This window comes from Melopsittacus undulatus, chromosome 1, assembly GCF_012275295.1.
Source record: "Melopsittacus undulatus isolate bMelUnd1 chromosome 1, bMelUnd1.mat.Z, whole genome shotgun sequence".
Taxonomy (NCBI): domain Eukaryota; kingdom Metazoa; phylum Chordata; class Aves; order Psittaciformes; family Psittaculidae; genus Melopsittacus; species Melopsittacus undulatus.
The window spans coordinates 140,806,950-140,834,726 of NC_047527.1; the positions used below are offsets into that span (position 1 = coordinate 140,806,950).

Here is a 27,777-nt window from a genome sequence, read left to right on the forward strand (position 1 = left end):
CGGTGTGCGGGTCCATCCGGCTACACCCGGACCTTCGTCCCCGGCACCTCGCCTCTTAGAGCGGTTCGGCTCAGTCAGACTGGGCACGCCCCGCGGGCGGAGCTCGACACATCCCCGGGGCCCGGCGGCCGGGATCGCCGGGAGAGCTGTGAGTACGGAGCGGGCCTGGGGCCGCGGAGGAGGCCAGCGGGGTCTCGATCCGCTGTGTGCCCCGGCCGCACCCGGGCAGATGGGTACCCGGGAGGAGCCGCCTCGCTGCGTGCCGGAGCTCTGCTCTTCTTCCCCACCAGCTCCTGCGTGCCCTCTGGCAGAACGAGGCGGAATGGCCGCAGTTCACGCGTGGGGGTTTTGTGTGCGGTTTAAGCGTTAAAGGGGTGGTGAGGGGCCCCTGGCTGCGCTGCCTCAGTGCAGGCCGGGACGAGGTGGTCAGTGCTTTGCTCACTAGGGACAAGGGCAACTTCGGGCTGAGCCCAAGGTGTGCAGCTCCCGCCACAAGCCTCGCACCTCTACCTCGCAGGAGGCACCCGGGTAAGGCTGCTGCATCACCCTTGGGTGCCATGAGCTGCTGTGGTTCTGTGCAGCGTCGAGCCTCTGGAGGCACATGCTGTGAAGCCATCAAGACACAAAAGAGGGCTGCCTCCAGCGCTAAAGTGTAGTGGATGTGTTTGCAAAGCACCACACGCACTCAAGGACGGAAATTTCTTGTGTGAACATCCCTGCTACGCTTTACGTATTGACTCTTGCGGCTGTTTTTAAATTTAAATCCATAGAAAGAGGAGGTGAAAATAACCATGAGGTTTTGTAATAAAACACGTCCTGCTTGTCATCACTTCCATGCTTTAGATGCCTTTTGGTGTAAACCTGAGTTCACTGGGATTCAAAGGCTGTCACTGTTGCTGCGCAGCAGAGTTAACCCCCAGCAGCTCTCCTGGCACCATAGCTCCTGCCTGGTCACCTTTGGCTTTCAGGAGCTGTGTTTCCTTACTGCTAGGATTGGCAAGGGATGTGTTGGCATTTGGTAGCCTAATTGTCACCTTCTTCCCAAATGCCCTGTGTACAGTGCCCGGTGTGCTGGGTAGTGTTATGTTAAAGGCAGTGGGGGGGGGAGAAGCTTTATTGCATTTTTTTTAAAGGTCAGTGTATGTATATACAGAATGTAAGAAATGTCAGGCAACTGTTGAGAACCTGCTTTTGTGCTGACAAAGGTAAACTGATTATTCATAAAATGTTTCTTTGGCTCTCATATCTCACTATATTGAGTTAGGGAGCTCTGATAAAGGAAAGAAAAGGGATATGATTTGTTTATAAGTAGACAATAAAGCGGCTGTAAATATCTTCACTTGATCTCATCTCTTTCATTGACTACCCTCCCTGTAGCCCAGGTTCAGACTAATTTTAAATTCCTTAGTAGCAAGGAAGGTGCTTCTCCTTCCTTTTCTGCTTTCATGCCTACCTATCAGTCTGCAAGAGTGAAATCACTCTGACAGGCTCTTCCTACCAACTTTGATACCTTCCCTTTAATTTTACCAGGCCAAGCACAGCTCTGGCAAAATTTCCAGAAGAAGAAGCACCAAGGGCAGAGTTTTCTTAATGCTGTGTCCATAACTGCTCCATGTCTGTTCAGTCAGGACTCCTTACATCCTGGTAGCTGTATTAATTCCCTGATGTCAGCTAATGCACATTCAGTTGTCCTGCGTCTTTTTTGTGTTGTGAACTAGTGAAACAAGATGTTTGGGTGCATTTTAGAGTTTGTGTTAAAGGCACTATATCCAAGGAGACATAATCAGGAATTTGGATATAATATTCTTGCTTTGCAGGTACAACTGCACCAGCAATTATGCTTCCTGCAAAGACATTCCCAGTACAGCAGCGTGTGGGAGACACCAACACTATCATTGTGAGGCAGAAGACAGTCCAATCTCTCCTGCCTGGTGAGTCTCAGCAGTCCTCATAAGCACTCTGATGTTTCCAGGGTGTCCTTTTTGCTAATCAGAAGCACAGTGACTGGGAGTGAAGACAAACCATCATGAAACAGAGGTTTGTGGAATGGTGTTAATGGTTCTTCTCATGAGATCTAGTGAGTGTGTAACAGTGCCAAATCACAGGAACTTTTTTTTGCAATCTGTCTTATCATAAACTCAGAAGTTGGTGGGCTTTTTTCTTTTCAGAGGCTATGCCTGTGTGAATCAGGTGTGTAGGAGTGGGATCAGAATGAATGAATTGTCATGTAAAGCACAGAAGTGTTAGAAGAGGGTTCTCCTAGGGAAGAGCAGCTAATGCAGGCTATGAGAATTTTCTTAATGGTCCCTTCCATTACACATCGGTCATCTGGCTGGTGGTGAAATATCGTTTCATGCAAAAGAAGTCCCAAGGAAAAAGAAAACTAGTTTCTGGGTCTGGTGGAGGATTGATTTATTTATGGGGGGGGGTGGTTCTGCTGCAGTGGAGCTGCATTGCTTATTCTGTTAAAGTGTTCTCACTGAGGTTAGTGCCAGGGAAATTCAGGAGGATTAATTTAAGAATGAAACAAATCAATCTCAGTTCAGGGTTTAGGAAAAGGTCAGAGAGAAGACCACTGGGAATTTCTTTTCCACAAGAAAGCCAGTGGGAATATTCTCAGTACATATAGCTGAGCCTGTGCTGCAGGTTTGTGACAGCCACAATTACAGTGGGAGTCCCAGAAGACTCTTCAGTGAAATGTTATTTGGCTTTGACATTGTTGAAATCCTTTCCATGCAGGTGTTGCTGGGAAATATCCTTTACTTGCTTATATAGAGAACTAAGTGTAGGCCACAGGGGTTTCATGAGGAGGTAGATACCTCAACATGAATTGGTAAATACTGTGTGCAGCTCTACCTGAAACGGGATTTGGGAAAAGCTAATGGAAAGTAAATTTCCATCTGCAAAAAAGCTTTTTTTTTTTCTCTGTCCTCCAACTGATACTGCAACATGGAGCCTGTGCACCAACTGCTAACAGTCAGTTATTCATTTTCTCTCAATAATCCTGAAATACCAGGTTTTGCTCGAAATCTGTTCTAATTATTTTGGCTTGTGTTTGTAAATGACAAATCTAACATTTCTGTGAAGCAGGTAATTAATTACAAATGTGTGGATACCCAGCTGAGACATCTTATGATCTTAGTTAAACATTCGAGTCAGTGTCAGATGGGGGATTCGAAGAACTGCTGCCAACTCTAAAAGAAAGTATTTAATTATGGAAATATGATTAGAACAAATAACAGAGAGTTGAAATTAAAAAAAGATTTTTTTTCAAAAAAGATCAAAATTATTAGAATTGTGTATTTAGCACCTGTGAATAGTCATTTTTACCATTTCTCCTGTTTGTTTAGCCAGTGCCCTTATTGAAAAGGTTCCTTGTAGATACAGCAAAGTGCATTGCTTGGGATAAAAAAACCCTTACACAATAAGAGGTGCCATCAAGACATTTAAAAGCTAGAATAAGATAATGTATGTAGCAGTTTAGCAGACACAAATAACAGTTGCAAGTACCATATGTTCAATTAAGCTGTAGTTATGCTAATGGAAAGCAGAAAATTGGGAAACACTGAATGTAGAAAGGTTCAGAAAGAACGAAACTAATTGGGACTTTCTAGGGGCAGAGTTCAGAAACAAAACTTAGGCACAACGATGCCAGCACAAATATTTGTTGCTTTTTATAGAGAATTGTTATTATCCCTCCATGTGTTTACTTACTATTAAAAGGATCAAGATAATTTGTGTGAGTAATACCCCCCAATTACCATATACAGAGTAAGATATCTTTATGTTAGATAATAAAAGAAGGATTGTACAGGGAGGCAGAAATCCTTTGCCACTGGCTGGGTGCTCTCCTCATCCCGGCCAGTCTCTGTTGGGTGCTCATTAGCAGATGTGTTTTCTTGGAATTTCAGGTAACCTGTGTAAGTTTTTTCCTCCCCAGCTGATTAATTAATTACCTGTAAGTGTTCCTTGAAGGAGCTTTTCAGGTGTACAATGGCATGTTTATGTTCTCACCCATTTGGTTTTTTTCCTTTGTTGTCTGCATGACCATAAATCTAATGCATTATTATTGTAATGTTTAAGTCTCGTATTTTTTGTGTCTGCAGTGCATTATTCTTTCCTTATTCGCTGTTGCTTATTTCAAATTTTAATTAAAATTCTTTCATTTGTTCCTATGAAAACCTTTATCATGGGATAAGTGGTTTGAACTGTTACAATTCCCAGTTCTAAGTGGAGAAGATGGGGTGAAAACATTAGCTGTTCCTGCATTATTATCTAGACTATGAAGGAAATCTTAAAGTGACAGTATGCATACTTATACCTTCCAGCTGCAGTTTTTGAAAAGCAGATGTATTCTTTCAGGCTTCAATTGATTCCCCAAGATGTTTGCAAAAGCAACAAAGAATTTTGTGAGAGAAACTGACAGCGGAGGTGACTTAATCCCTGTCTCCCACTTGAACGCCTCAGACAAGCTGCAACTTATGAGCTTAGTTACGAAGAGAAAGAAGTTCTGGTGTTGGCAGAAGCCTAAGTATCATTTCTTGACAGTCACCCTGAGTGATGTGCTTACTGAAGACAAACCAATCAAACCAGGTAAAGCCATACCCAGGCAGCAGTAATACTGCAGATAAAAAAATGCAAAGCCTGACCTTTTTTGTGGATAAACAGTGTCTTGATAGTGACAGTAGCCCAGGGAATGTTTGTACAGGCAAGGGCAAGCGAGTTTTATCTCTGCTTCCTTTCTTCTTGTATGTACTCTTAAAAACAGTTGACCCTTGTACTTCATTCTTCATCCAGCTGCAGTGGTCCTAACCAGGTTTTAGGATTAACAATCTGGAATCCCATACTTCTAGGTGTGGCACAATTCCGTACAAGAAAATAGATAAGTCCCTAAATTGAGATGTTAGCTGTAGCTGACTTAGAAGATTAGCTGGTGCTGAGTCAGTTATAGGTGCCGAAGATTCAGAGTTGTTTTAAGCCTGTTGGATGTTTCTGTTGGTTTTCAGTGAGCTTTGGACAGCCCTGTAATGAGATATGTCAAGATAATGGTAAGATACTAACCCTGCTATACAAGCAGGTCTGCTTTGCAGTTTTTCTTTGTAGCTGAAATAAGTTTCAGTCATTCTTTATGATTTTTCTATAGTGTCTGAGGTTAGCATTTCAATCACCTTATGTTTTCCTAAAATGGCAAAATATAAAAAGTAGCAGAGTGAAGATGATGAAAACATAGAGGAAGCAGGAGTTGCAGAGCTGTAAATTTCAATAATTACCTGCTCAATACTGTTGGCCTTCACTAACTTGTCATATTTTCTGTAAGTTGCTGTTTTTCCAATCAATTCAGGACCGTTTCAGCACTTCTCTTCACAAGCAGAAATCACTTTTATTGCTTTCCTAGTAATCGTGGAGTCTGACTTTGCAAAATATATGGGAAAGTTTGAAGATTCTGTTCAAGGAAGCATTGAAACTTCATTTGGAAAGATCAGCCTGGGAGCTAGAGGAAAAGGCTATGTGGAAAACTGGTCCTCATTTGGAAACCTAAGGAAGCAGGAGATTGACTTGCAGCAGCTTATGAAAGACGTCAAGGACAGGTATGTTTTTAATATAGGTGCTATAATGGCTGGGAAAGATTACTGAGCTGAAAAGTCTTGGGCTAGCTGTGATGACCAAACAATTGATTCTGCAGTGTTGCCATAGATGGAGAATTATTTTTAATGCAAGCTCTCATTTTTAGGTGATAAATCATACATCCAAAAATGAACATTTCCAGATTTGGAAAGCTTCATGGTCAGGCCTTTCCCTTTCATTTTAAAAACATCTCTCTGCAATTTCATCTTCCGTATTTGCATGAATTTCCTTGTGGAACAAAAGCCAAATCCTCACTTTTTTGTGGGACAGTACTGAGGTAACAACCTAGGAAAAAATGGATTGGTTTCTCTATGTTAGTGATGCAAATACTATGGAAACTGAATTCAGTACCACTTATGTTGTTGTAGCAGGTTTTATAATTGTGTGTGTATGAGCACCACTGTGCTAGAAAATTTGATTATTTGACATTGAAGGAATAGCAAAGGTGAGCCAGCATGGTCCACACATGTTCTACTAGTTGAACAAAATGTAGTTTATAGATCTACATAAGAATTAGAATGAAGAACCACCCACTGTAGGAGAACATCAAGTTCAACACCATCTACAGAACCTGAAGGTGCACAAGTTCATCGTGCACAAGACCTGATGAGGTGCATCCATGGGTCCTGAGGGAACTGGTGGATGTAGTTGCTAAGCCATTATCCATAATATCTGAGAAGTCATGGCAGTCTGGTGAAGTTCCTACTGACTGGAAAATGGGAAATACAACCCCCATTTTTTAAAAAGGGAGGAAAGGAAGACCCAGGGAACTACTGGCATGTCAGTCTCACCTTGGTGCCTGGCAAGATCATGGAGTATATCATCCTGTAAACTGCGCTAAGGCACATGGGAAACAGCAAGGTGGTTGGTGACAGCCAGCTCATAGCTTCTTCGTTCAAGGCAAATCATGCCTGACTAATTTGATGGCCTTCTATAACATAGTGACAGTTTTGGTGGTTAAGGGAAGAGTGACTGACATAATCTACCTGAACTTGTGCAAAGCAAAGTTTGACACTGTCCTGCATGGCATCCTTGTCTCTAAATTGAGGAGGCATGGATTTGATGGATGGATCCCTCGGGGGATAAGGAATTGGCTGGATGGTCACAGTCAAAGAGTTGTGGTCAATGTCTCAGTATCCAAGTGGAGATGATGATGAGTGGTGTTCCTCAGGGAACCTCAGGGTTGGGATCGATCCTGTTCAACATCTTCTGTCATGGACAGTGGGATTGATGCACCCTCAGCAAGTTTGCTGTTGATACCAAGCTGTGTGGTTCAATTGACACGCTGGAGGGATGTCATCCAGGCAGACCTTGACAGGATCCACAGGTCCTACCAGTGCAAACTTCATGAAGTTCAACAAGGGCAAGTACAAAGTCCTAGGTCAGGGCAATCCCAAGCACAAATACAGACTGAGCAGAGACTGGATTGGGAGCAACCCTGAGGAGAAAGACTTGGGGATTTTGGTTGATGAGAAGCCAACCATATCCTGAGCATCATCAAAAGGAGCATGACCAGCAGGTCAAGGGATGTGATTCACTCTCTGCTCTCATGAAGCCCCAGATGTAGTCCTGTGTCCAGCTTTCCAACACAAGAGGGATGTGAACCTGCTTGAGCAAGACCAGAGGAGACCACGAAGATGACAGAGAGCTGGAAAACCTCTGTGGAGACAGGATAAGAGAGATGGGGTTATTCAGCCTGGAAAAGACTCCAGGGGGACCTTATATCAGCTTCTAGTACCTAAAGGGGGCCTACAAGAAAAATTGGAGAGGGACTTTTTACATGGGCATGTAAATAATGATAATGAGGTTAAACTGACAGAGGGGAGATTTAGATTAGACATTAAGAAATTCTTCACTATGAGGCTGCTGAGGCGCTGGCACAGGGTGCCCAGAGAAGCTGTGGCTGCCCCATCCCTGGCAGTGTTCAAGGCCAGGCTGGATGGGGCTTGGAGCAACCTGATCTAGTGGAAGGTGTCCCTGCCCATGGCAGGGGGCTGGAACTGGATGAGCTTTGAGGTCTCTTTCAACCCAAACCATTCTATGATTCTGTGATCTATTGCTCATTATTACACAGTAATATAGCTACAGTAGTAGCTGAGGCGAACTATAATCTAAAATTTACAAAATATGCAACACTTCCTGTCCAACTTTGAAATTGTATTTATTTAATCTTGCAATAAGACAGTCATGGACCAAAGCCTACTTGGCAATCAGATGACAAGTCAGGGATCTACTCTGTATTGCAGGTCTTGGCTTGTAGGAGATGAGAGTGGTTTGTTTGTTACAGCATTGTACCTTGGATCTGTAGCAGGTGCTGTAATGCATTTTAATAGCCTTTGCTGATGCTTTGAAGATAAAGTTGATAGGTTTTTGTTATCAGTGCAAAAGTTGTTAGGAGCATTGTAAATTTGCTTTAGATACACTGATGTTCTAGAAATAATCCATTTTCACAGGAACAAGTGGCTGCTGTTCTCTGTATTGTGAGCATTCACAAGTCAACAGACTTACTCTAATAAGGCACCCTGCTATCTCTGCACTAAATGCTTTATTAAAAGCAGAACATATTGGGCTAAATGTATGTACCAGGCCTGTAAAATTAATATGTATCTAGTACCAGAAAAATAGTGTCAGGGTTTAGGTAGAGTCCTATAGAAGAACAAATAAGAACAACTTTGGTTTAGATCAGTAAGCTTTTATTTAGCTTCCTGCAGTGAGTTACTTTTCTGTTCAAATTAATAATCCTCCCATAGCAAATCAGATTTACTTCATTACATCTTGGGGTTATAATCCTGCAAGTAACTACATACTTAGAAATATAGTGTCTTTTTGTGTATGTGTAAAATCAGTAGCCCTGCACCGTTCTGAATATGTCGGTAGATGAGGTTAATCTGTGTGCCTCCCAGTTACAAGGAGTTAGTTCTCAGTTCATAGAAAAGATGCTCGTAGCTTATTAAAGCTTATTATGCAAAGTATATAATTGATACCCAGTCAGTCTGACTTCTGCCAGGTCACTGGAAATGATGAGGATAGCAGAATGTTAATTTATTTTCTTCAGCATAATGCCGGAGCTCACTGGAAAATGTGTTAATGCCTTACAAATGAAAGCTCAGATACTCATTCATAAACATTTTGTGATTTATGGTGGATTCTGTCCAAGCTTCTAGTTCTTGTCTTGTTCATGGAGCATTGTGTGGAATACAGGAATTCAGCATTCTGGAGTGCTGGTGCCTACAAATTAGTGATTTTTGGATGCAAAGCATCCAGAGATAGATGTTTGCCCATCAGTACTTGTGAGAGGAGAGTCAAGTAGGTGTTTTTGTTGTCATCTAATGACATACATTCCTTATGCTTGTTTGATCAGTTACTGTTCTGTTGATTATTCCTACACATATAGTGTAATTAAGTTGCATTTCAGATGTTGTTCTTGTATTAGGCTGTTTAAATGGAAGTTGCAGTTAAATAGCAGAAAATTCTAAAACAATGCAGCTGTGCATTCTAAACTAAGTCATGTGAGTGTTCAAGGTTCAGCAAGCTGGAAGTCCTCAGTGGCAGCAAATTGGGCTCCTGTCACTTCTCAGGTGAACCTTCTGAAGGAGAGTCCTACTGATCTTTTAATCAGATTCCAGTGCCGCATTGCCTCCTGTTCTGAAAAGGAATAACAGCTGAAGGGTGCAGAATGAAATCCTGCCTGGTTTGCAGAAGTAATGACATTGTAAATGCAGAACACCCTTATTAACATAATACACAATTTAAAAATCAAGTTAAATGGTACTTTTAGGTATATAAGCTCAGCATATTTTATTTTACATTATTTTTCATACTACACTGTGGTTGCTAAATCACAGAGTAACATACTGATTTTGGGTCAGAGTTGTGTGCCTTTAACTTGGTGAGATTGCTCTTGATTTAAGAGTATATTCCATCTTTTTTTTAAAGTGATTAATCACTCCCTGCCATAGATATGTCATAGAGAAGCTGATAAAGTACGGGCTGGGTGAGCAGACAGCTGCAATGAAAACTGGCTGAATGGCTGGGCCCAGAGCATGTCGAGCAGTACTACAAAGTCTAATTGGAGGCCAGTGACTAATGGTGTATTCCAGGAGACAATGCTGGGTACAGTCCTGTCTTCATTAGTCATCTGGGTGATGGGATTGATGAGTGTACCCTCAGCAAGTTTGCTGGTGGCAAAAAACTTGGAGTCTTTGTGGACAGTCCAGTCAGAAATTCTGCATCTGAAAGACCCTCAGTCTCTGCTGTAGAGTTTAGAGCAGGCTCCTGCTCTCTTTTCTAACTGTGAGAACCCGCTCTGTTGCCAGATGTTGTCTGTTTTCTCTTGCCTTCTGTGGTGTTTCTGCCTTTCTTCCTACATTTCTTCTTCCAGCCTGCAGCAAATTGCATTTGTGCCTCTCTATTTCCCACTACTTTACTCATGGTAGAAGAAAAAAGATGTATAAAAGTGAAGAAAGCTTTTGCATTATAGGAGAGTGGAAGTGTTCAACACAATTACATGTGGAGAGACTGTGATCAAAACTCAAAGAAATTCTTTTCTGTTCATGTTTGACCTGTAGAGCTTCCAGTACAGTAAATCACTGACATCAGGAAGGTTATTTAAGCAGAACAAACAATTAAAAAACATAATCTTTATCTTCTAAATGATCTATATTTAGACAGGCTCATACTCTGTGTGTTGATAATGGGACTTACTTAGCAAACAAACATCTCATTGTATTTTAAATAGTAACTTTTTATGTAGTAACTTTTGAGTACTTCAGCTCAACTTCTCAAGGCAGGAGGGAGTACGGTGATGTAGTACAGGTCATGCAAGATCTGTGAGGGCTCTTGTACAATAGATGGTGAAAGATGATGAGAGTGATGATTGTAGAACAGAAATAAAAGCTCTGAAATGGGACCTGTGAAATAAAAAATATGTAATGCAATTCGTGTGCCTGCATGCACGTATTCTCAGGGATTTAACTCAGCCACCTCTTGTTACTCAGATATGTCCTTGATAGCCAGGGTGTAATGCTCTTGCAAAAATACACTTGCAGATGCAGTGGCCATTGCCCTGCAATACTTTAAGCCCTGCTCAGATTGTCAAACTTTAACCCTGTTGCATTTTGCTCTTGATGACTATCCTCAGTGATAATTTAGATAAGCTGGGTATTTCTTTACCTCATGTTGTCTCTTGTTTGAGTTGCTGAGAAGAGCAGAATATGCTGCAGTAATAACTTATGATGTGCCCACGCACAATCCTGGAGTCCAAGGGGTTTTATGATAGAAAGTTCAGTGCCAGAAGACTAGAGGATAATGTTTAAATGTGCTGTCCTAAAATAAAAGTTATCTGTAGCTGTGGTAGGCGTGTGTGTTTTAAAGCCTGAATCTGGTACTCACTAAACCTAGTGGGAAGAGGAAAGCATTTCTGTTGGCCTTACAGTTGAATATATCCCACTGAAGTAATTTGAATCTTGATGCTGAGGCAATGGCTGTGTCTCTGACACACAATACAGTTCTGTGTAGAGGACCCCAAAGTTACCTGTGAGACGTAGTGTCTGTGGGAATGCTACATCAGGGACGGAAGCAGGTAGCTCTGTACCCTTGGTTTAGCGTCTCAGAGTAGCCTCCTTTGCTGTGGCAGCTTATGCAGCATTGCCTTAGAAATTTCTTCAGCAGGCCTGTTTACCTGTCTGTGTCTTCTGACTCCTTCAGTCTGCCACTCTGCTGTTAGTTCTGTATCTGAACCTCAAAGTCAGGAGCATGAGGGGTTTTGAACCAGTCTTACCAGGGACATCATAATCTTAGAATGAGCTAGGTAGAAAAAGACCTTTGGGATCATCAAGCCCAACCATTACCCCAGAACTGGCAAGTCCACTACTTAATCATATCACTGAAGGCTTTATCTACACAGTTTTTGAACACTTCTAGGGATAGTGATTTCACCACCTCCCTGGGCAGCCTGTTCTAATATCTGACTACCCTTTCACTGGAAATGTTTTCCCCGATATCAGGTCTGAAACTCCCCTGGTGCAGCTTGAGGCCATTTCCTGTTGTCCTACCATTTGTTACCTGGGAGAAGAGACCAGCCACCTTCTCTCTCCACCCTCCTTTCATGTAGTTGTAGAGAGCAGTAAGGTCCCCCTGAGCCTTCTCTTTTCCAGACTAAACACCTCAGTTCCCTGATGTAAGAAAAAGTCTCTTGAATTACTTTGGTCCTTCATTTTGATAGATTGAAATCATATTATGTACACTTCTTATGTTAATGCTCCATCAAACCCAGCAAATCTCAATTTAATCTGCATTTTTCAACTTTTGATTGTTTTGTTTCTTTTGCTGGAACTTTCAGAAATATCTGGTGAATTTATTTTCCTTTAAAGCAGGCAAAAAAATATATGAAAGCTAATGACAAATTGCTTTTGTGCTTCCTCATTGCATTTCTTCTCCTGTGATTTCATAGGTCAGATATTAAAATTGCAAGTTCTTAGTGCATTAGTTTGTATTTAAAGATGCTTAGCACACCTCTTCAGAATCATAAATAATTACTGTGAAGTGTATGATAGGCTTGATGGTCTGTTATGGTGATAACTAATAGCTCTGGGTTGGCAGACACTTTTAAGAGCAGCGGTGTTTGTGATTGCTTGACATTTCTTCAATTTTTGCTTAATCCAAAGATTGATGGCATTCCAAGCATAAAGCATGGCTCTGCATCAAAAGAGAAAACATCACATTAATAAGCTCAGGAATGTTTGGGGGGTGAGGGGGTTCTGGTGGCTGCTGCATCGCTTCAGAGGTATTTTCTTTCCCTTGGTTAAACAATCAACTTTAAGGTTTCCAGACAGTTCATTCCAACTGATTGAACTTTCATATAAGCATTAAGTCTCCAAAGATCAAAAATTGCCTCAGGATATTTTTAATTTAATAAAGACCCAAGCTGACTTCAGACTTATGCAGACTGCATAAATCCAAACCTCTAGAATCTAATAAATCTAAAACTTTTTAATTAGATATGGCAATATCTCTATTTAAACAAGGCCGAGTCAGACATGTCTTCATCACATTTTTGGGGAATTGCCATTTAGCTCCATGAATAAATGCCATTTACAGTAATAGGGGGGAGAAAAGACTGAATAACTTGAGGCAGGGATAGCAATATTTTCATCTTCCAACTGTCTTGCTAAGTTACCTGTTCGTAGAAAATCTGACATCTCATCTGAGGACCTCCACTGAGTATTTTGCAAAAGTATACTGTAATTGACACATTTTAATCAATTAGATCCAGTTAAGAAGTTGCTGTAACTGTTACCAGAAAGCCTGTTGACACCCAGAAGCCAAAGTAGTGAATTTTGTCATCTTTGCTTGGAAAATAATCCTTTGTCACTGTTTCTGGGAGTTCACTTTCTTAGAGCAGAATAACCTAACTTTAGGAAGATCTCCTGCAGCATCTAAATACACACTGCATTATGGTGTGAGGTAGGGATGACATGTTAAGTTGGAGGTAGGAGCTAGAGACTTGAGGTCCCTCCAGCAGTTAATTTTTCTTTTGACTGTGACAGTCCCAGTCATTAACTGAAAACTGTGAGGTTACACTGGGGAATAACACAGGAGTTTATAGTGGGTGGGTTTGGTTTTTTTTCCAGTCATCTTTTCCAGTTCCAGAATCCATGAAATCTCTTCTGTTTTCTTGTCCAGCCCTCTGAAGTACTTGGTCAGTGCTGATCCCACTCAGCCAGCTGAGGGTCTAAGTGAACACTGAAACAGATCCATGGCAAGGTGTGAGGGTTGGCACTGAGGTGATCACTCTCTTAGTGTGCTGTTCATCCCCCAAGGAGGAATTCTGATGACTCAGAATTTGGTGGCAGCGTGTCAGGACACTCCTTTGCCTGTACAAGGGCCTTCAGATGCCAAACCAGCAATTCCTAGTGGTGGTCACCCCGAGGTGTCCTAGTCCAGGTGAGTCCGGACATCAGCTCTTGGGCGTGAAGGAGCCCATGTCACCTCCCCTGCTGAGGAGCACTTGATGGCACACCTGTGACAGGTAGAAGGATGTACAAAGACAGGGGTGATGGGACTCACTGGTGACAAGGACATAAATGAGACTGAGTTTGGCCACATGGCTGGGAAGTGCTAATAAACTGAGAAGGAGGGGAGATGAAGGCTGGGAGCCATGAACAGCTGGTGTCATCTGAGGATGAAAGAAATTACACGAGGTGGGGCTGGTGAGCTGGCTGTGGCACAAAGCTGAGATGAATGAGGGGTGAGGAATGGGACTCAGCCTGGTCAGGTAGGAGAGAGAAAACCAAGAACTATTGTAAGGGAAAACAGGGCTTGATTACAGAAAGAGAAACTAACTGGACTGGGAGATTGCTTGCTGTTTATTTCCTAACTTCAAGTAGCTTGACTGCAACTTCACTCTTTCTAAGCAGAGCTATTATTATGACTACTATTATTATTATTACTATTATATTGTGTGCTTATGTATTACACTGTTGTAGGTATTTTCTTTATATGTGTGCATGTGTAATGTATCCAGTAGTGTGCTAGGCTGCAGGGGGTTCATAACACAGACCATGGGCACAGGTCTTTTGTTTGTGTTCCCCAGTAGCCTTTTTGGTAGAAATAATTCTTTGGAAAGAGTGCAGGGTGGGAGCCATCGAATTACTGACGCTGTTTGTGCTAACATGAGACTGAAGGGAATTGTTAGCCAGCATCCCCTGCCATGGCACTGTTAATGTCAGTGTGAGTTCACTCTACCAGAGGATTCAGTCCAGTGTTTATGAGCCTGGCTGGTTGTTTTCATAGTACACGGGAAGCTTAAACTTACCAGACGTACTGTAGTTCTCTCTTTCTTTGCTTAAAAAGTAGCCAGGCAACTGCCATTTTTGCTCAGAGTGAGGAATCAAGAATTCAATACATGTATTAGGACTTCCTGTGGAATACAGATATCTACTGCTACTGAATAACAAAAGAGGACATACTGATTTTGAGGAGGCTGCTCATACAGAAACCATTGTTATTTTTACAATAAAAGCTTCTTCAAGCAATTAAGCAAATATTTTGTTCTCAGTTCAGTACTTACGTTGTTAATGGCATCTTTTCGTTTTCAGAACAATAAATCTAAACAGTAGTTTACTGCAACAAGTAATGGAAAGGAAACGTGAAGTACTGTGCATCCTGAGAGAAAAGATCATAACAACTCAGAAGTGTACGATAACTGAACACATCCAGACAGAAGAAAAAATCAGTGGTGTGGTGGGATGCAGCACAAAAATAGTAAAGGTAAAATTCTGCCAGGAACAGAACATTTGCTGGTTATCTGAGAAGAAATTATGCTTTCTCTAAATAGACTTCAGAGTATTTTTTGTGCTTCCATAATAAATTGAACTCACTGCACTGCTTATTTGTGATACTTCAGAAAAGTAACATGTTTTCCCATTGCAGTGGCAAAAGATGAGCCTGGAATGTGGTTTCCATCAACACTGTCAAATTGTGATTCAGTTTCTATGTAGATTACTGCCTAGAGCAGAACATGAACCAAAGATACAACAATTCAGTGAAAGCTGAAGAGTGAAAAGCAGTACTGAAGCAAATTTATTTGCTAACCCAAGTAATCATTCATCAAAAATGTTTGCTGTGTCTACTGAGTTTTAATATTTATAGAGAAGCTATTCGGTTTTGATCATGGAAGCAGAGATTAACTGGATTATAAGGGTATCTCAAAAATTGCCTATGAATTGAAAAGGAATTACCAAAGTCAAAACATACACACATTCATAGTAAGTTTATTTTAAGTTGCAGATTAATCACTTCTGTATACAGGGTGCCTCTAGTAGCAGAGATCTGGGAGTTGCGGTTCAACCACCCTCTGTGCAAGCGCGATCTTCCTGGTACTAGCCTCCAGAGGGGCAAAAGGGTCACCAGGATAAAAGAGGGCAGGGTGGGATACTGAAGCCCATTTCCCAGTGACACAGTGTGGCAAAAACTGCACCTGGAACTCAACTTTGTAATAGGAGAGGATAGCTAAGAGTTTGAGAGCTGCTCTTGGAATTGTGCTTCGCTGCTCATGTACTTCCTTTCATAGATGCCAAATATGTGCTTTAGTTAGACATCATGGAGAGTGGCACACATTCTTTCTCTGTATTTTTTCCCTTTATTAATTCTGTGTTTAAGCTACATAATAACTAAGATAAACAGTGAATAAATTTGTCCTCTAGGTTTCAGTGAGTGAAAGTGGAAGTATAATGAAAGATTCTAGTGTGATCCTTGAAATTCCTCCTGCAACCACTATTGCCTATGGTGTAATCGAACTGTTTATAAAGCACAGTGGCCAGTTTGGTGAGTATAAAGCTCATTTTCTATGGTACACAGTTCAGCAGAGCTGTCTGTTGGGCAATGATTTTTACGTTTCTCTGTCCCTGAAGGTGATGATGTTGTATGGCCTCCATTGCCTTGACAGTTATTTGTGCTGTGAAATGCTGCTTTCTAAGTTAGCGATGCCTTTTCATCTGTTTGAATAAATTATAAACTTGGAATAACTTAGGTTTCAGGGGACCACAGGAGGTCACCATCTAGCTCAAGCCCCAGCTCAAGGCAGAGCCAAATTTTGCAGTCCGATCTAAGTTCAGAGTTAGATCAGATCTTGTATCCTTGTCCTTTTGATTATCTCTAGAGACAGAGATTCCACCATCCCTCTGGGCAGCCTGTTCTCATGTTTGACACCATCATAGTGAACTTTTTTTCTCCCCTTAATACTGATGAGACTTCTCTTGCTTTAATTTGTGTCTGTTGCCTTTTGTCCTATCATCATGCAGCAGTCTGGCTCTGTCCTCTTTTCATGCTTCCATTGGGTAGTTGTAGATAGCAGTAAGGTTCTCCTTTAGCAATATTTTCTGCAGGCTGGACAAATCCTGTCTGTCAGCCTCTTTTCACACATGATGGTCTCCTGCCCCTTGGTAACTGTTTGCTGCATTGCTCCAGTATGTGAATGTCTTGTACTGGGGAGTCAAAAACTGAACACTACACTCTGAATGCAGTCTCCCAAATTGAAACATCACTGTCATCGATCTGCTGGCTATGCTCTTGCCAGCACAGCCCCGTGTGCAGCAAACTTCAATAGCTGCAAGGGCACACTGCTCAATCTCTTGAATTTGCTGTCCATGTCTTCTTCAGTTTTGCTTCTAGCTATCTGGCCCTCAGCCCATGCTGTTGCTTTCCCCTGTTGGCAGGGAGAGTGAACTGAATATAAATCAATGGTCAACCAGGAATGTTGAGATGACAGTTGTGCTAAGAAAATAATTATTCATAAACTGTAGGACTGGAATTTATTATTTTCTATTTTATACTTTCATATATATTCATATATATTCTCAGAATGGTTATAGAAATGTCCTTGTAGTGTTTTCTGATCACACTTTACTTATTTCAGTAAGTAATGAAATTTACTTACTTATTCACTTATTTCAGTAAGTAATTTTCAGGTGTCAAGTCAAACCAATGTTGAAGTTGGCTTTGGTGGGGGAGTAGTAACTCTGCTTTGTAGAATCCCTTGGAGTTTTCTTTCTTGTCTGTCCTCAGTTAAACTCCCTGACCTAAAGAAGGTTTCAGGGCATGTTATGCAAGAAGGAAGGAAAACAGATAGACTGTGTAAAGCTGGAAGTGGAAAAGGACTGATGTGGAGAGAAACAAGAGATATGTTGAAGAAATACTTGAATTTCAGTTGAGATTTCAATCCAGGATGCACTTTATTTGCATAAGAAATGTAGAAGGTACTCTCCATCATTCTCCTTCAACTGACTTCTGATATTAAGGAGTCTGTAGGTTCCAGAGTACAAGTAAATACCATCTAACCTGTAAAAAAATTCCCTGAAACATGGAATTGCTCTGACATAGACTGAGCACAGAGACAGAGCAGAGGGCATTGACTTCATGGTCATAATAAAAGTGTAATTCAGAGTAATCAGGTGCAATTAAGGCTATCTGACTACACAGGTGTGTAGCTGATAACCTGCTTATGTCATTTCTAGATAGAAATCTAGAATCATTCTTTTTCCTTTTTTCATATTTAATGTACGTCTTTCAAGCTTCAAAACTGGCCCAGCATTGTTTTATGTTTTATGTCAAGCAGCCTATGGCTTGCCTCTTTTTAATGTGCTGTCTTCCCTTGCCTGAGCATCATTAAGAACATGGAGGAACTAACAACAAAATTAGGGATTTTAAGTACGGTGGGGCTAAACTTTCAACTTCTTAATGTCTGAGCAGTGATCAGCATCTGTTTATGGAAATAAAAATAGCCTTTGAAGTTGAATCCAGAGACTAATGTAGTCCCTTCACATGAGACTGAAAGTGACCAGTCGCACGTTGTAGCATAATGTGATTCTCTTCTCAGATAATTACAGAATAAGGTGCATTAGGGTGGTTTTTTTGCTTCCTTTCTTTTGCCACTGACAGCGTGTGGGTTATCCTGTAAGGAAAGGTTGTATACAGAAATTTAAGGCTAATGTGACTGGACATGCCTGGACATTTTTATAAAAACATAAAAAGAAATAAAAAGAGGTCTAATCCTTTTCTGACCCTTTTACCGTAATTTTTTCCTGTAATCATTCTGTTTGAGTTCTACAGCTAATTTTACACTACATGTTAAAGCTATTCCTGTTACAGGCTTTGCAGTTTTGTGTCTCTATAGTCTTACTAGAAGTCCTTTTGTTCTTGCTTTACAAAACAGGAGGTACATTGGTACCCCCTGATTTGCTTTGTTCTGTTTATGGCTATAAATGTGACTTGCTTCCTCTTAAATGGCTGGAAATTAAACAGTCCTAATCTTTTCAGCTTCTCCAAGCAAAGGAGTCTCTTTGCCTTTGATTGTTTTCATTGATCATCTTTGGTTTTCATCCATTTTTGTTAATGTTTCTGAATAACTGACAAGGTCTAACTGCGCTGCTGGAGGTTGGTCATCGATGGGTGCAATAGAATTCAAGAGAGAAAACATCACAGTAATGTGTATATTTTTTCGTCTGCTTATTTTCCCTTCTCTTTTTTTTTAAGAGTATGACAGAATTAATGAGCTAGAAAATTAATTAACAGCCCTCCTACTAGTACAAAACATTCACATTTTCTTCTGAATTGAGTCCTATCTGAGATTTAACAGGGTCTGTATCTTCTAAAACTTTTCATGATGCTGTGTATTGATTTGCCTTACTAGCATCAGTCTGCCTTAGGAGGGCAGGTAGTTTATTAGCACTATCTCCTCCCCTAAGGGGTCGTGTGAAAACCTTATTATCAATGGGAGTGACATGAGCTTGTTCATCATACAGGGCCTTAGCTGCTGTCTGGGGTCTCATTGCTTTGGGAAGTTGTTTAAGTTCTGTTAATTGGTTTCTGCTCCTCTAGCTCACTCTTCTCTGTGAATGGTTATGCCAGGCATAAAGGCCTCTGTCGTCTTTCTTTCTCTATGGTAGAGATTTCTTTGTATACTCTCCCTTTGAAAAGCTTTTTGCTGATGGAGTGCTCTCTGTGCTTTCTCTTCTGCTTTGAATGTCCTTAATTTGGTGAGACAGACTCTTGCAACTGCAGGAAGGTTATATTTAGGCTTTGTGCCTGCTACATGTGAGCCCTATGCTTGATTAGTTACCTTTTTCCCCCTCCTTTGCTGTCAGGTGTTACTCTAAAATTGAGTTTCTCTTGTTAGCCTTTCTGTAATCTTCTCAGACCTGCTACAGAGGGCCAGGGGTACAGGTACAGGCTTGCATTTGAGATGATAAAAGGTGATCAAACTATGTGTAGGGCTTTGGTTGTACTCTGCATCTTTGGGGCACAATGTTGGACACATGAGCACAGAACTCGATATTCCAGATTTCTCAGCATAACTTTCACAAAGGCTTCCAGTGTATCTGAGGAGTCCCTTGGCCTCATCAGGTTGGCACTGGGGTGGCAGGAAATGGGGAGTCCTGTTTGGGTCAGGTAGGCCAGGATGTCTCGAAGGCAAGGCAGGAAGGGTAATCCAGCCAAGTGTGATGTTTTCTCCATGAAGCTCCTGCAAAGTGACATTGTATTTCAGAGTGAACATGCCTGGGGGAAGTCCTTTAAAATCTCTGTAAAGCCCCCTGTTTTCCACTCATCTGGAGAATTTGAGGGTGGACCTGTAGCTTGGCTGAGAAAAGGGAATCTGTAAGCACCATGACTGGAAGAAGCTCTGTGAAGGGCTCTGAGACTTCATATAGAACTCAGAAAGTGCTTCCATGTCTCCATCATGAGTGGCCCCTTATCCAGCATGACAGCACATCTCTTACTTGGCAGAAATATGAATACCTGAATCTCTTGTATGCAGCATTCAGGTTTACAGTGTCAGTGAGAAGTTTTTATGTTACTTCCTGTCCGCAGTACCTTAATTCCCATGAGCTGGAGTCACATTTTGGAGCTGCATCACAAGATCTGTCTGTGCACACTATACCAAACATCAGGGCTGCAGTAATGCTCAATAATTCACATTCTTAGCAGCCACTGGCATTTTTTCCATCTAGAAGAGATGAGCCATGGAGAAATCACATACGGGAGCACTAGACAATACAAGCTAGCACCTCACTCAGGAATTACTTATGCTTTTTATTAATTTTATTGTTTCAGTTGAATTTCTAATTACAGAATTCTGTCTGCTGGATGAACAGCAAGGAGGTTTTGAAAAAGAAAGCACAGAAGGCTCAACTTGTCCCCATTCAGCGCTATTCAGAGATGCTCTGTTTCTCTACCAGCCAGATGCTGTTGATAATGAGATGTACTCTGGGGCAGAAAACCTCATTCCCAGTGATGCTTCTTTAAGAGTCTTGAAACAAGGTATTACCAGAAATGCTTTACATTATTATATTACAGTGAGTTAAGTGACATGATAGGAGGAAATAATCTGGTAAAATAGTGGGTAAGAAATTATGTTAGTTCATTTTAACAGCCCTTATCAGGAACTCTTAAGGGAATGCACTGAAAGAATGGAAGAATTTACTGCTGCAGTAGGTATATGCAGTGGACTGTTCCCTAGGAACATCCTGAATCCCTTTGGCATACATATGATCTTACCAAATCAGGTGTTAATGGCAGTTCTGTTACATTCCAGATGAACTCTTAAGATTAGTGATGGTTTATGATTTCATTCAGAACGGGCCACTGAAAATATCCCTTCATCATTTGGAAAATACTCTCGGTAAAGCTGCTCAGTTAAAAGTTATTTTAAGTCTCACAAATCACAAAGGCATCTCCCCCCTTCACTTAGCCTCATTGTTTTCTGAGATGCTTTATAGAGATCTTTGGTATCAACTACAGCTGATGAAATGAAAATGTGATTTAAATGGCAATTGGCAAACTGGTATAATGGGCCAGGCACAGCTTGTTTATTGTAGGCATGGGGGAGGAAGGGGCAAGTTTGTCACCAGAGGAGTGACAAAAGGGGAAACAAATCAAGGCCTCAGCACACTTTACTGTTCTTCAGTTCTTGGCAGAGTTCTTACAGCTGGTTTTAATGACAACCATCACTTTTGTTATCTCTACATTTCGCCATTTGGCTGTTTAGTGGACCAACTGTGACAAAGATAGGGATTTGTTGTCCTGAAATAAACTCTGTCATTCTCCCATGGAGAATGGAAAGGAATAACTGTGTCTGCAGTGTATATAAGAACCAGTTATCTGTGAAAGAATGCACTGTTTGGTTTGGTTTAGCTTGACGTATGTTTGTAGCTTTCCTGCTTACAAGGCTTGGAGGTTTCTTTTCATTAATTAACCTGAGCTGTCTCCTGGAAAAAACCCTAAAAATATTGTTTCTATTCAAGGTATTTAAAGTAGATTTCCTCTTCTTCTGTTTCTTGTACGTACAATTGCATCAGGTACAGCAAATACCTGCCTGAGGCTGGGTTGGTTTTTCTTTTTCCAGTAAAGTAATTTTTGGTTACAAAAGGCATCTTTAAAGCGTGCGTGTTTCTTGACCGGAGTGACACTAAGGGAGATTTCTTTGAAACAAGGTTAACAATGCCTGTATGTCCATGTTTTTGGAATGCAGAAAAACACATCCCAGCCTTCCAGTTGGCATTATTCACTTGAAAACTTATTTTCTGTCAGCAAAGCGGTAATTTGATGTCACAAAACATTTTGTTTCAGTGTCATAGTTGAGCTGTGGGGAAAGAAGTGAATTCTTTTGTGCTTCTGTTGTATCTATTGTCATGGATTCAGTATTTCAATCAACAAGAGATTTTTGTCCTGGTTTTCGTAATAATGACAGGGTCAGGGGTGAAGAGTTGTAATTCTTTGATGTACCTGATGAAATAGAAGGACAGTAACAATTGAGGTTCACAATAGGAACTTTTAGTTCTGTGGGTGGACTTGTGCCTTTGACTTTTTAATTCATATTAACCCACAGATTAAGAAGTGAAGAGCAGAACTCTTCAGTCTGCCTTATAAATGAACACATTTACTGGAGATGAACTTTCAAGTGAAAAACTTAATATACAGTTAGTTCACCTAACATTAAGATACTGAATTCTAAACTCTTGATCCTTTGTAGTTGTTCTTTCTTAGAATTTTCATTGATGCTTCATTGGCTTGGCTGGGAAATAGAATTGGCTGTGTTCCAGCCTTGCCTTGTAACTTGTGCTGATGGAAATCAGGATGTCAGGATGTGGTGATAAATGAGCTTATGAAACACACAGCAGAAATGCTAACTGTTTTCACTGGCACTTGTGCAGAAATACTTAGTTTTACTTTTTACTGCTTTCTTGGGAGAGATCTGTCACGGCTGAAGGCTCAGTTCCAGCCCTTTGTGAAGCTGCCGGAAGACAAGCGAAGAGCTTTATATAAAACCCTTTGTGAGCTCTTGCTCTGTGAAGAAATGGTGACTGCCCTGGAGAACGTGGTAAGACGAAGAAACTTCCTCTTGTTCACTAAAAGCAGTTTTCAAATAGAGCTGGCATTCTCCTTTGCTGGAACTTTTCTCTCTTGAAGAAGTTTACTTATTCTTTTCCTTCCAGGTAGATGATATATGCACGGGAGACAAGCCAGACCTGAAGGAGTTAAAACCTGCACAACAACGAGACCTCCTGGACTTCTTACAGCTCGTAGGGTGCAGGTTGCAGAAGGAGCTGTTGTTGCAGAAGTGCCAGCCTCAGGATGAAGAACTCTTCTCAGCTGCTCACCTTCTCATCAGCGCTATCTCTGGTATGTTGTGAATGAACAGAAGGGCCATTTTTTAAACGTAGTTTCCTTTTAGAAGCTCCCTCTGTGTTAAAGCATTTATGGTTCCTTTTGAGCAGTTGATGAGCTGAGTGGCTGTCATTTGTTCCCTTCCCTTTTTATGAGTTTGGTGTACCATGCTTAGCATTCTTGGCTAGCACTTAAATTCAGCCCTCAATCACCGACAGATTTTGCTTGTAAAATACACATTCCTCCAGGATTGCTTAAGTCTGCTTTCTTCCGAGTGCGGGCACTTCCAGTCTGGCAGCTAATTCCCGTTCCTACAGCATATGGAGCTCTTCCTGCCTAAATGCTGAGAAATACAAATCAGGAGTTGTCTTCTATGTCACAGTGTGTATTGGTGAGGTGCAAACTATATTTAGCAGAAATGCATTTAACGTGAGACACTGCAATTAGAGGGTTATTTTGCAGCTGCTGAAGCAGGAGATTAAACATAAATGTCAAACAAATGCCATCCTCACAATCTCATTGGCACCACAGTGTTAATTAAAAGCTACCTGCAAAGTCCAGGACAGACTTTCCTGGCTTTTTCTCCTCTCTCTCATATATAAAGAATTTCCTGACATTAAGATAACGAAGGGAAGTCCACTGTGGTATTAGATAGATGTGGTAGTGTGCAGCAAAATGTCAGTGTGCATCCATTTATGCACTGAACCAGGTAGAAAAGCTTAACTCATTTGTGGAGACAGAAAAGAAATAGAAAACAGAAACCTGCTGATGTGGTAACACTTGTCAGATGCTATTAACAGAAGGGGGCAGTTAATTGAGCATGTTGCATTATCACCTGGCTTTGAACATAATGTCTGCTACTGAAGTCCAGGCATTGTTAATGTGGCTGGATCAAGAACCAAAGCTGGTTTATGCCTGTTGCTTCTAGTAGGATTTACAGCCTCTGAGTTGAAGGGCACCACAGGGATCATTTAATCTGTCTCCCTGCCCCAGCACAGTCTTAGCTGTGTAATTCCTTCTCAAATGTGTTTTTGCTGAAGTCAGCATCTCATACAGATTTTGAGAGCAGAGGTTCTTGTTTTATTCAAGGCCTAAATAATTCATCCAGCCTGCAGGCTCGGAGTGAAACACTGGGAGATGCTTATGGATGAGACAAGAATGATGGGGAGGAAATCCCCTTTCATACAAGCTGCTCTTTCTCAAGGGCAGAGATAGTGTGGGCTTGTACCTACCCATCCCCCACCTCATTTTATTCCGCTCTCTCGGAAGCTGGCAGGAAAGGGCTGGAACAGCTTCTTCCAAGCATCCAGCAGAGCAGTTATGACAACTGTCCTCAGCATTGAATCGCTTTGCTCTCCAGCATCCATTTCACAAGGTGCTGTATGTGCAGATGGGCCCCTAAAATGCAGCTCACCTGTCTTTGCTCAGCAGGAAAACTCCATCTCAGAGCTCACTGTTAAGAAAACCCTTTCCAGCAGCCAGCCTGGTGCAGTGTTCACTGGAGACAGTCCTCCTCTTGTATTGTTTCCTCCACAGAGCTGCCTGATTGCACTCTTGTCCTGCTGCGTGCCTGCTGTGATCTTCAGGTGGTTCCAGCACTGTGTTGTTTGGTGAGTAATCAAACTGTGACTCTGTAGCATGTGGGCCCCAGCAGCAGTAGTGACTGTCCTCTGCCTTCATCATGTTTGTCACCCAATAAAGAAGGTGTTAAGCTCCAGTGTGGATTTCAGCTGTAAGCATTGCTTTGGCAAGGTCAGTCTGACAGTGGCAAGCAATGCAGGTTATTTACTGCAGATGGATCCCAAACCTCTGAAACGTTTCTGTATTTGGAAGATTTCATGGGCTGTGAGCAAAAGAAAATTGTAACTTAAGCTCAACTTTTAATTTACTAATAGTCTCACTACCCTGCTTTAAAGTCTTGGTGACAGTAATCACCTGCCCTTGGAAAACAGGAATTTTCCATCCACAGCATCAGTGCTTGGGCCATGGCAAATTCTGAAGTTCCTAAATTCTGAGGCCATTCATTGGAACTGCTGAAAGAACAATACAGGGGTTTTCTTTAAGCTTTTTAAGCTCACTAACAAAAATAATAGTAAACACCAGTAAATATGCAAGTGCAGGAAGAGTGCTGCTGTCTGCTCAGGGCAAGAGTGAGAACTCAGTGTGATCTTCAGTGATTAAATTGGGGGGGGGGGAGAAATGTCTGTGTCTTTAAGGTGTCCCTGCCCATGACAGTGGGTTGGAACTGGATGAGCTTTAAGGTCCCTTCCAAACCACTCTGTGATTCTGGGATCTGCAGTGAGAGGCTGGACTGGAGAAACAGCACTGTAGGAGAGATGTTTCTCCTTAAAGGGTGCCATAGAGCTTTGGTTCTGGATGAGTACTTTGTACTTGTCAAGGCTAACAGTAGAGGGAATCTTGCCCTTTTCCTGCTGCCTTGTAAGCTCTCTGGTGAGCTGTGTAATGGCAGAAGCAGCCCTGCTTGGAAAATGTTTTTGATGTCTCTGTGTTTTGCTCTCTCTCATAAACGCAGCCAAACATCGTTGCAGCTGATGGCACTGTGGCGCTGAGCAGTCCTTTGGTGGCGCCTCTTACTGACAGAGGAAGATTTGATGTGGTGCAAAGGCTGTTTACTTCATCAAACATTCATTTGGAAATGACAGAGTCTTCTGTGAAAGCTGTAACTATGAAAGAACCTAGATTCTACCCACTGATTCTTTATGTTGCATTGTATGGATTTTCTGCTTTAGGTGGGAATGTGTAGGAGTTTTGCTGCGTTATTGCTCTATCCTGTTCTTCTGTAGCTTTGCAGTGTAGTGTTGGTATGTTTGAGCTAGGAGTAGAGCCACTGGGTTGAGTGCATAGGACAGTCTGGGCACGGGTTATGGTGGCCAGGCTGGGCTCTGCAGGCCCGGGGTGACCACTCTGCACTGCCTCAGGCGAGCTGCTGCTGCTGCTCCGCAGCTTCACTGAGACCTGTGGCTGCAGTGGGAAATGCAGCAATAAGGGATGAAGGGGGGAATCAGAAAAGACAAGCCTGGAACAGGAACTGAATGTAGCTGTTCTGGTCGTCGTCACATCTGTGGGCTTTAGAACCCAATTGTTTGCATTTATATGCATGGGAGAAAACTGTGAGGTACGAACTGCTTTGTGTAAGCAAGCAAACCTGGAAGGCCAGGGTCTGCAATGCAGCAGCTGCTTTGCTCACTTAGGACTTGATGTAGGGAATGCCTTCACTCCGGAGCAAGTGGAGTGGAGGGCTCTCTAAGAGGTACTTGATTGGGGTTTCAGTTGTTCAGTGTGGTTTGACTTTACAGTTGTGAATTGCGCTGCAGGAAATAAACCTTTTTCTTTTTCCAAGAGGAAGAGCACGTTGGGGCTTTGTGCCTCTGTTCAGCATTTCAGTTTTCCAGGAAGTGTTTACTCACCTCAGCAAGTTTCTGCTGTTTAAGTTGTGTCCTGAACGTTCTCTGTGAGGCACAGCGATGCCTTTCAGTGTGTGCAAACACCACAGAAATGATCATTGTAGCTGTGTGACATTTTAAGTGCAGATGTTTTGTTTGTTTGACAGCAAAGTGTTGGTACAGCTGCCCAGGGCTGTTGGGCTTGGAGCTGTTTTGCCTTTTTTTCATTGTCATTTTTTTGTAATGACGTGGATGGGACAAATGCAGCTGAGAGCACTGTAAATATGGGCTTGGGAAGGTGATGTTCCAGGTAAGTGGAATGGCAGTGCTTCCAGGTAAGACTGAGATGGCTGAGAGACAAGCAGGCCTGTGTGTGCATGGGGGTGACCAGTAACCAGCCCCTGCAGCTGAGCTGGTGGCATCAGTCCTGCCCTTATTCCTGCATGCTCTGGAGCAGATTGTCTAAGCCTGACCCCTGTCAGTTCAGCTTTCCCTGTGAAGTGACTGCAAAAAAGCCCTACATTCCCTTTCCATACCCTGAGAGTGCCTGATCCCTGGCATGCTGGGCTGCTGCAAGTCCTGTGTCTCATCTGGTCAATGAAGCCAATGGTGTTTGCCCAACCCTTGCACTGGTGTATCTATCTGGAAGCAGCTTTCAGGAGCGTGGAAGCACATTACTCTGCTTCCAGGAGGATGTGTTTGTGTGAATGCCTTTTGCTAATCACTGCTCAAAAGTTGCTTCTGTAACTAATTTATCAACATGTTATGTCAAAACAATATAACTTTTAACCTCATGCACGTAATTTTGTTGTTCTTTTGGGGATTTCAGTCATGCCCTTGACCTTGAATGGAGGTGGCAAATGGATATGTGGGCATCCATGTAGTGCTTTGATTTTCCTTACAGAGCTTGATGTGCACTGTACGACATAACTGCTTTCAGGGTAGCATACTGTGGTGTGTGGGTAAGAGGGGATTTGTGTGAAGATAAAAAAAGCCAAAATGCTAGGTGTTCTATGGAAACATCATTGAAAGAAGAGGTTGTGTTTGTTTCCTGCTGCTTTGCTTTCAGATGCACATCAGTCTTGCTTCAGCTAAATCCAGGGAACAGGTTGGGGGTGAAGGGTATGAAGGTTGCTGACAAAGCAGAGGTGAGAGAGGCTGGTGTCAGTTGTGGGGCTGGAGAGCCCTTACAGCTGCAGCCAAGGAGGATGCTATGCTCTGTCACAGGGTAACAGAGCTGCTGCAGCCCTTAGATGTGAGCTTGGGGAGATGTGTGAGCCAGTTTTCATCAGTAAAGCAGAAGATGCAGATAAAAGGCAGATGTGTGCAGACTGCTTCTTGATGGCTTATTTGGCTCTAATTCAGATTATGACAAAAAACAGTCATCATAAAAAAGGCAATTACGGGTTGTTTTTTTCAATATTAAATCTTTATTATATACAAAAATATTTGTTGGGAGTTAACAGAATCTCATCATTTGTACATTAACATTTTTATGTTTGGCTGTGTTACTTGTGAAAATATCAGCTGTGAAAAAGACAGGGGGGTTAGAAAACAAATCCCAATTTAAAAATGCCCTACGCAG

The 27,777-nt window shown here is 41.9% G+C and overlaps 1 protein-coding gene across 2 annotated transcripts; it reads left to right on the top strand.

Moving 5' to 3' along the window:
* On the top strand, window positions 1-27,059 carry GSDME (gasdermin E). 2 transcript variants are annotated; one of them, XM_031053537.2, is made up of 11 exons: window positions 1-148; window positions 1,818-1,931; window positions 4,363-4,593; window positions 5,396-5,588; window positions 14,724-14,895; window positions 15,831-15,951; window positions 20,236-20,442; window positions 22,374-22,501; window positions 22,617-22,803; window positions 24,325-24,398; window positions 25,322-27,059. In XM_031053537.2, the coding sequence occupies exons 3-11, from the start codon at window positions 4,383-4,385 to the stop codon at window positions 25,550-25,552; spliced, it is 1,524 nt and encodes a 507-aa protein (XP_030909397.2). In that variant the 5' UTR covers window positions 1-148; window positions 1,818-1,931; window positions 4,363-4,382; the 3' UTR covers window positions 25,553-27,059. The 2 variants fall into 2 exon arrangements, with proteins under 2 accessions (XP_030909397.2, XP_030909399.2); XM_031053539.2 differs by having other exon boundaries at window positions 20,254-20,442.
* Window positions 27,060-27,777: the final 718 nt, after the last annotated feature.

What these genes read in the sequence shown, in the direction of transcription:
- GSDME (XM_031053537.2), top strand. Translation starts at nt 4,383, where the DNA reads ATGTTTGCAAAAGCAACAAAGAATTTTGTGAGAGAAACTGACAGCGGA. An exon ending in ATGAAAGACGTCAAGGACAG is followed by an intron (nt 5,589 to 14,723) that starts GTATGTTTTTAA and finishes TTTCGTTTTCAG; the next exon opens with AACAATAAATCTAAACAGTA. An exon ending in TTTAAGAGTCTTGAAACAAG is followed by an intron (nt 20,443 to 22,373) that starts GTATTACCAGAA and finishes TTCTTGGGAGAG; the next exon opens with ATCTGTCACGGCTGAAGGCT.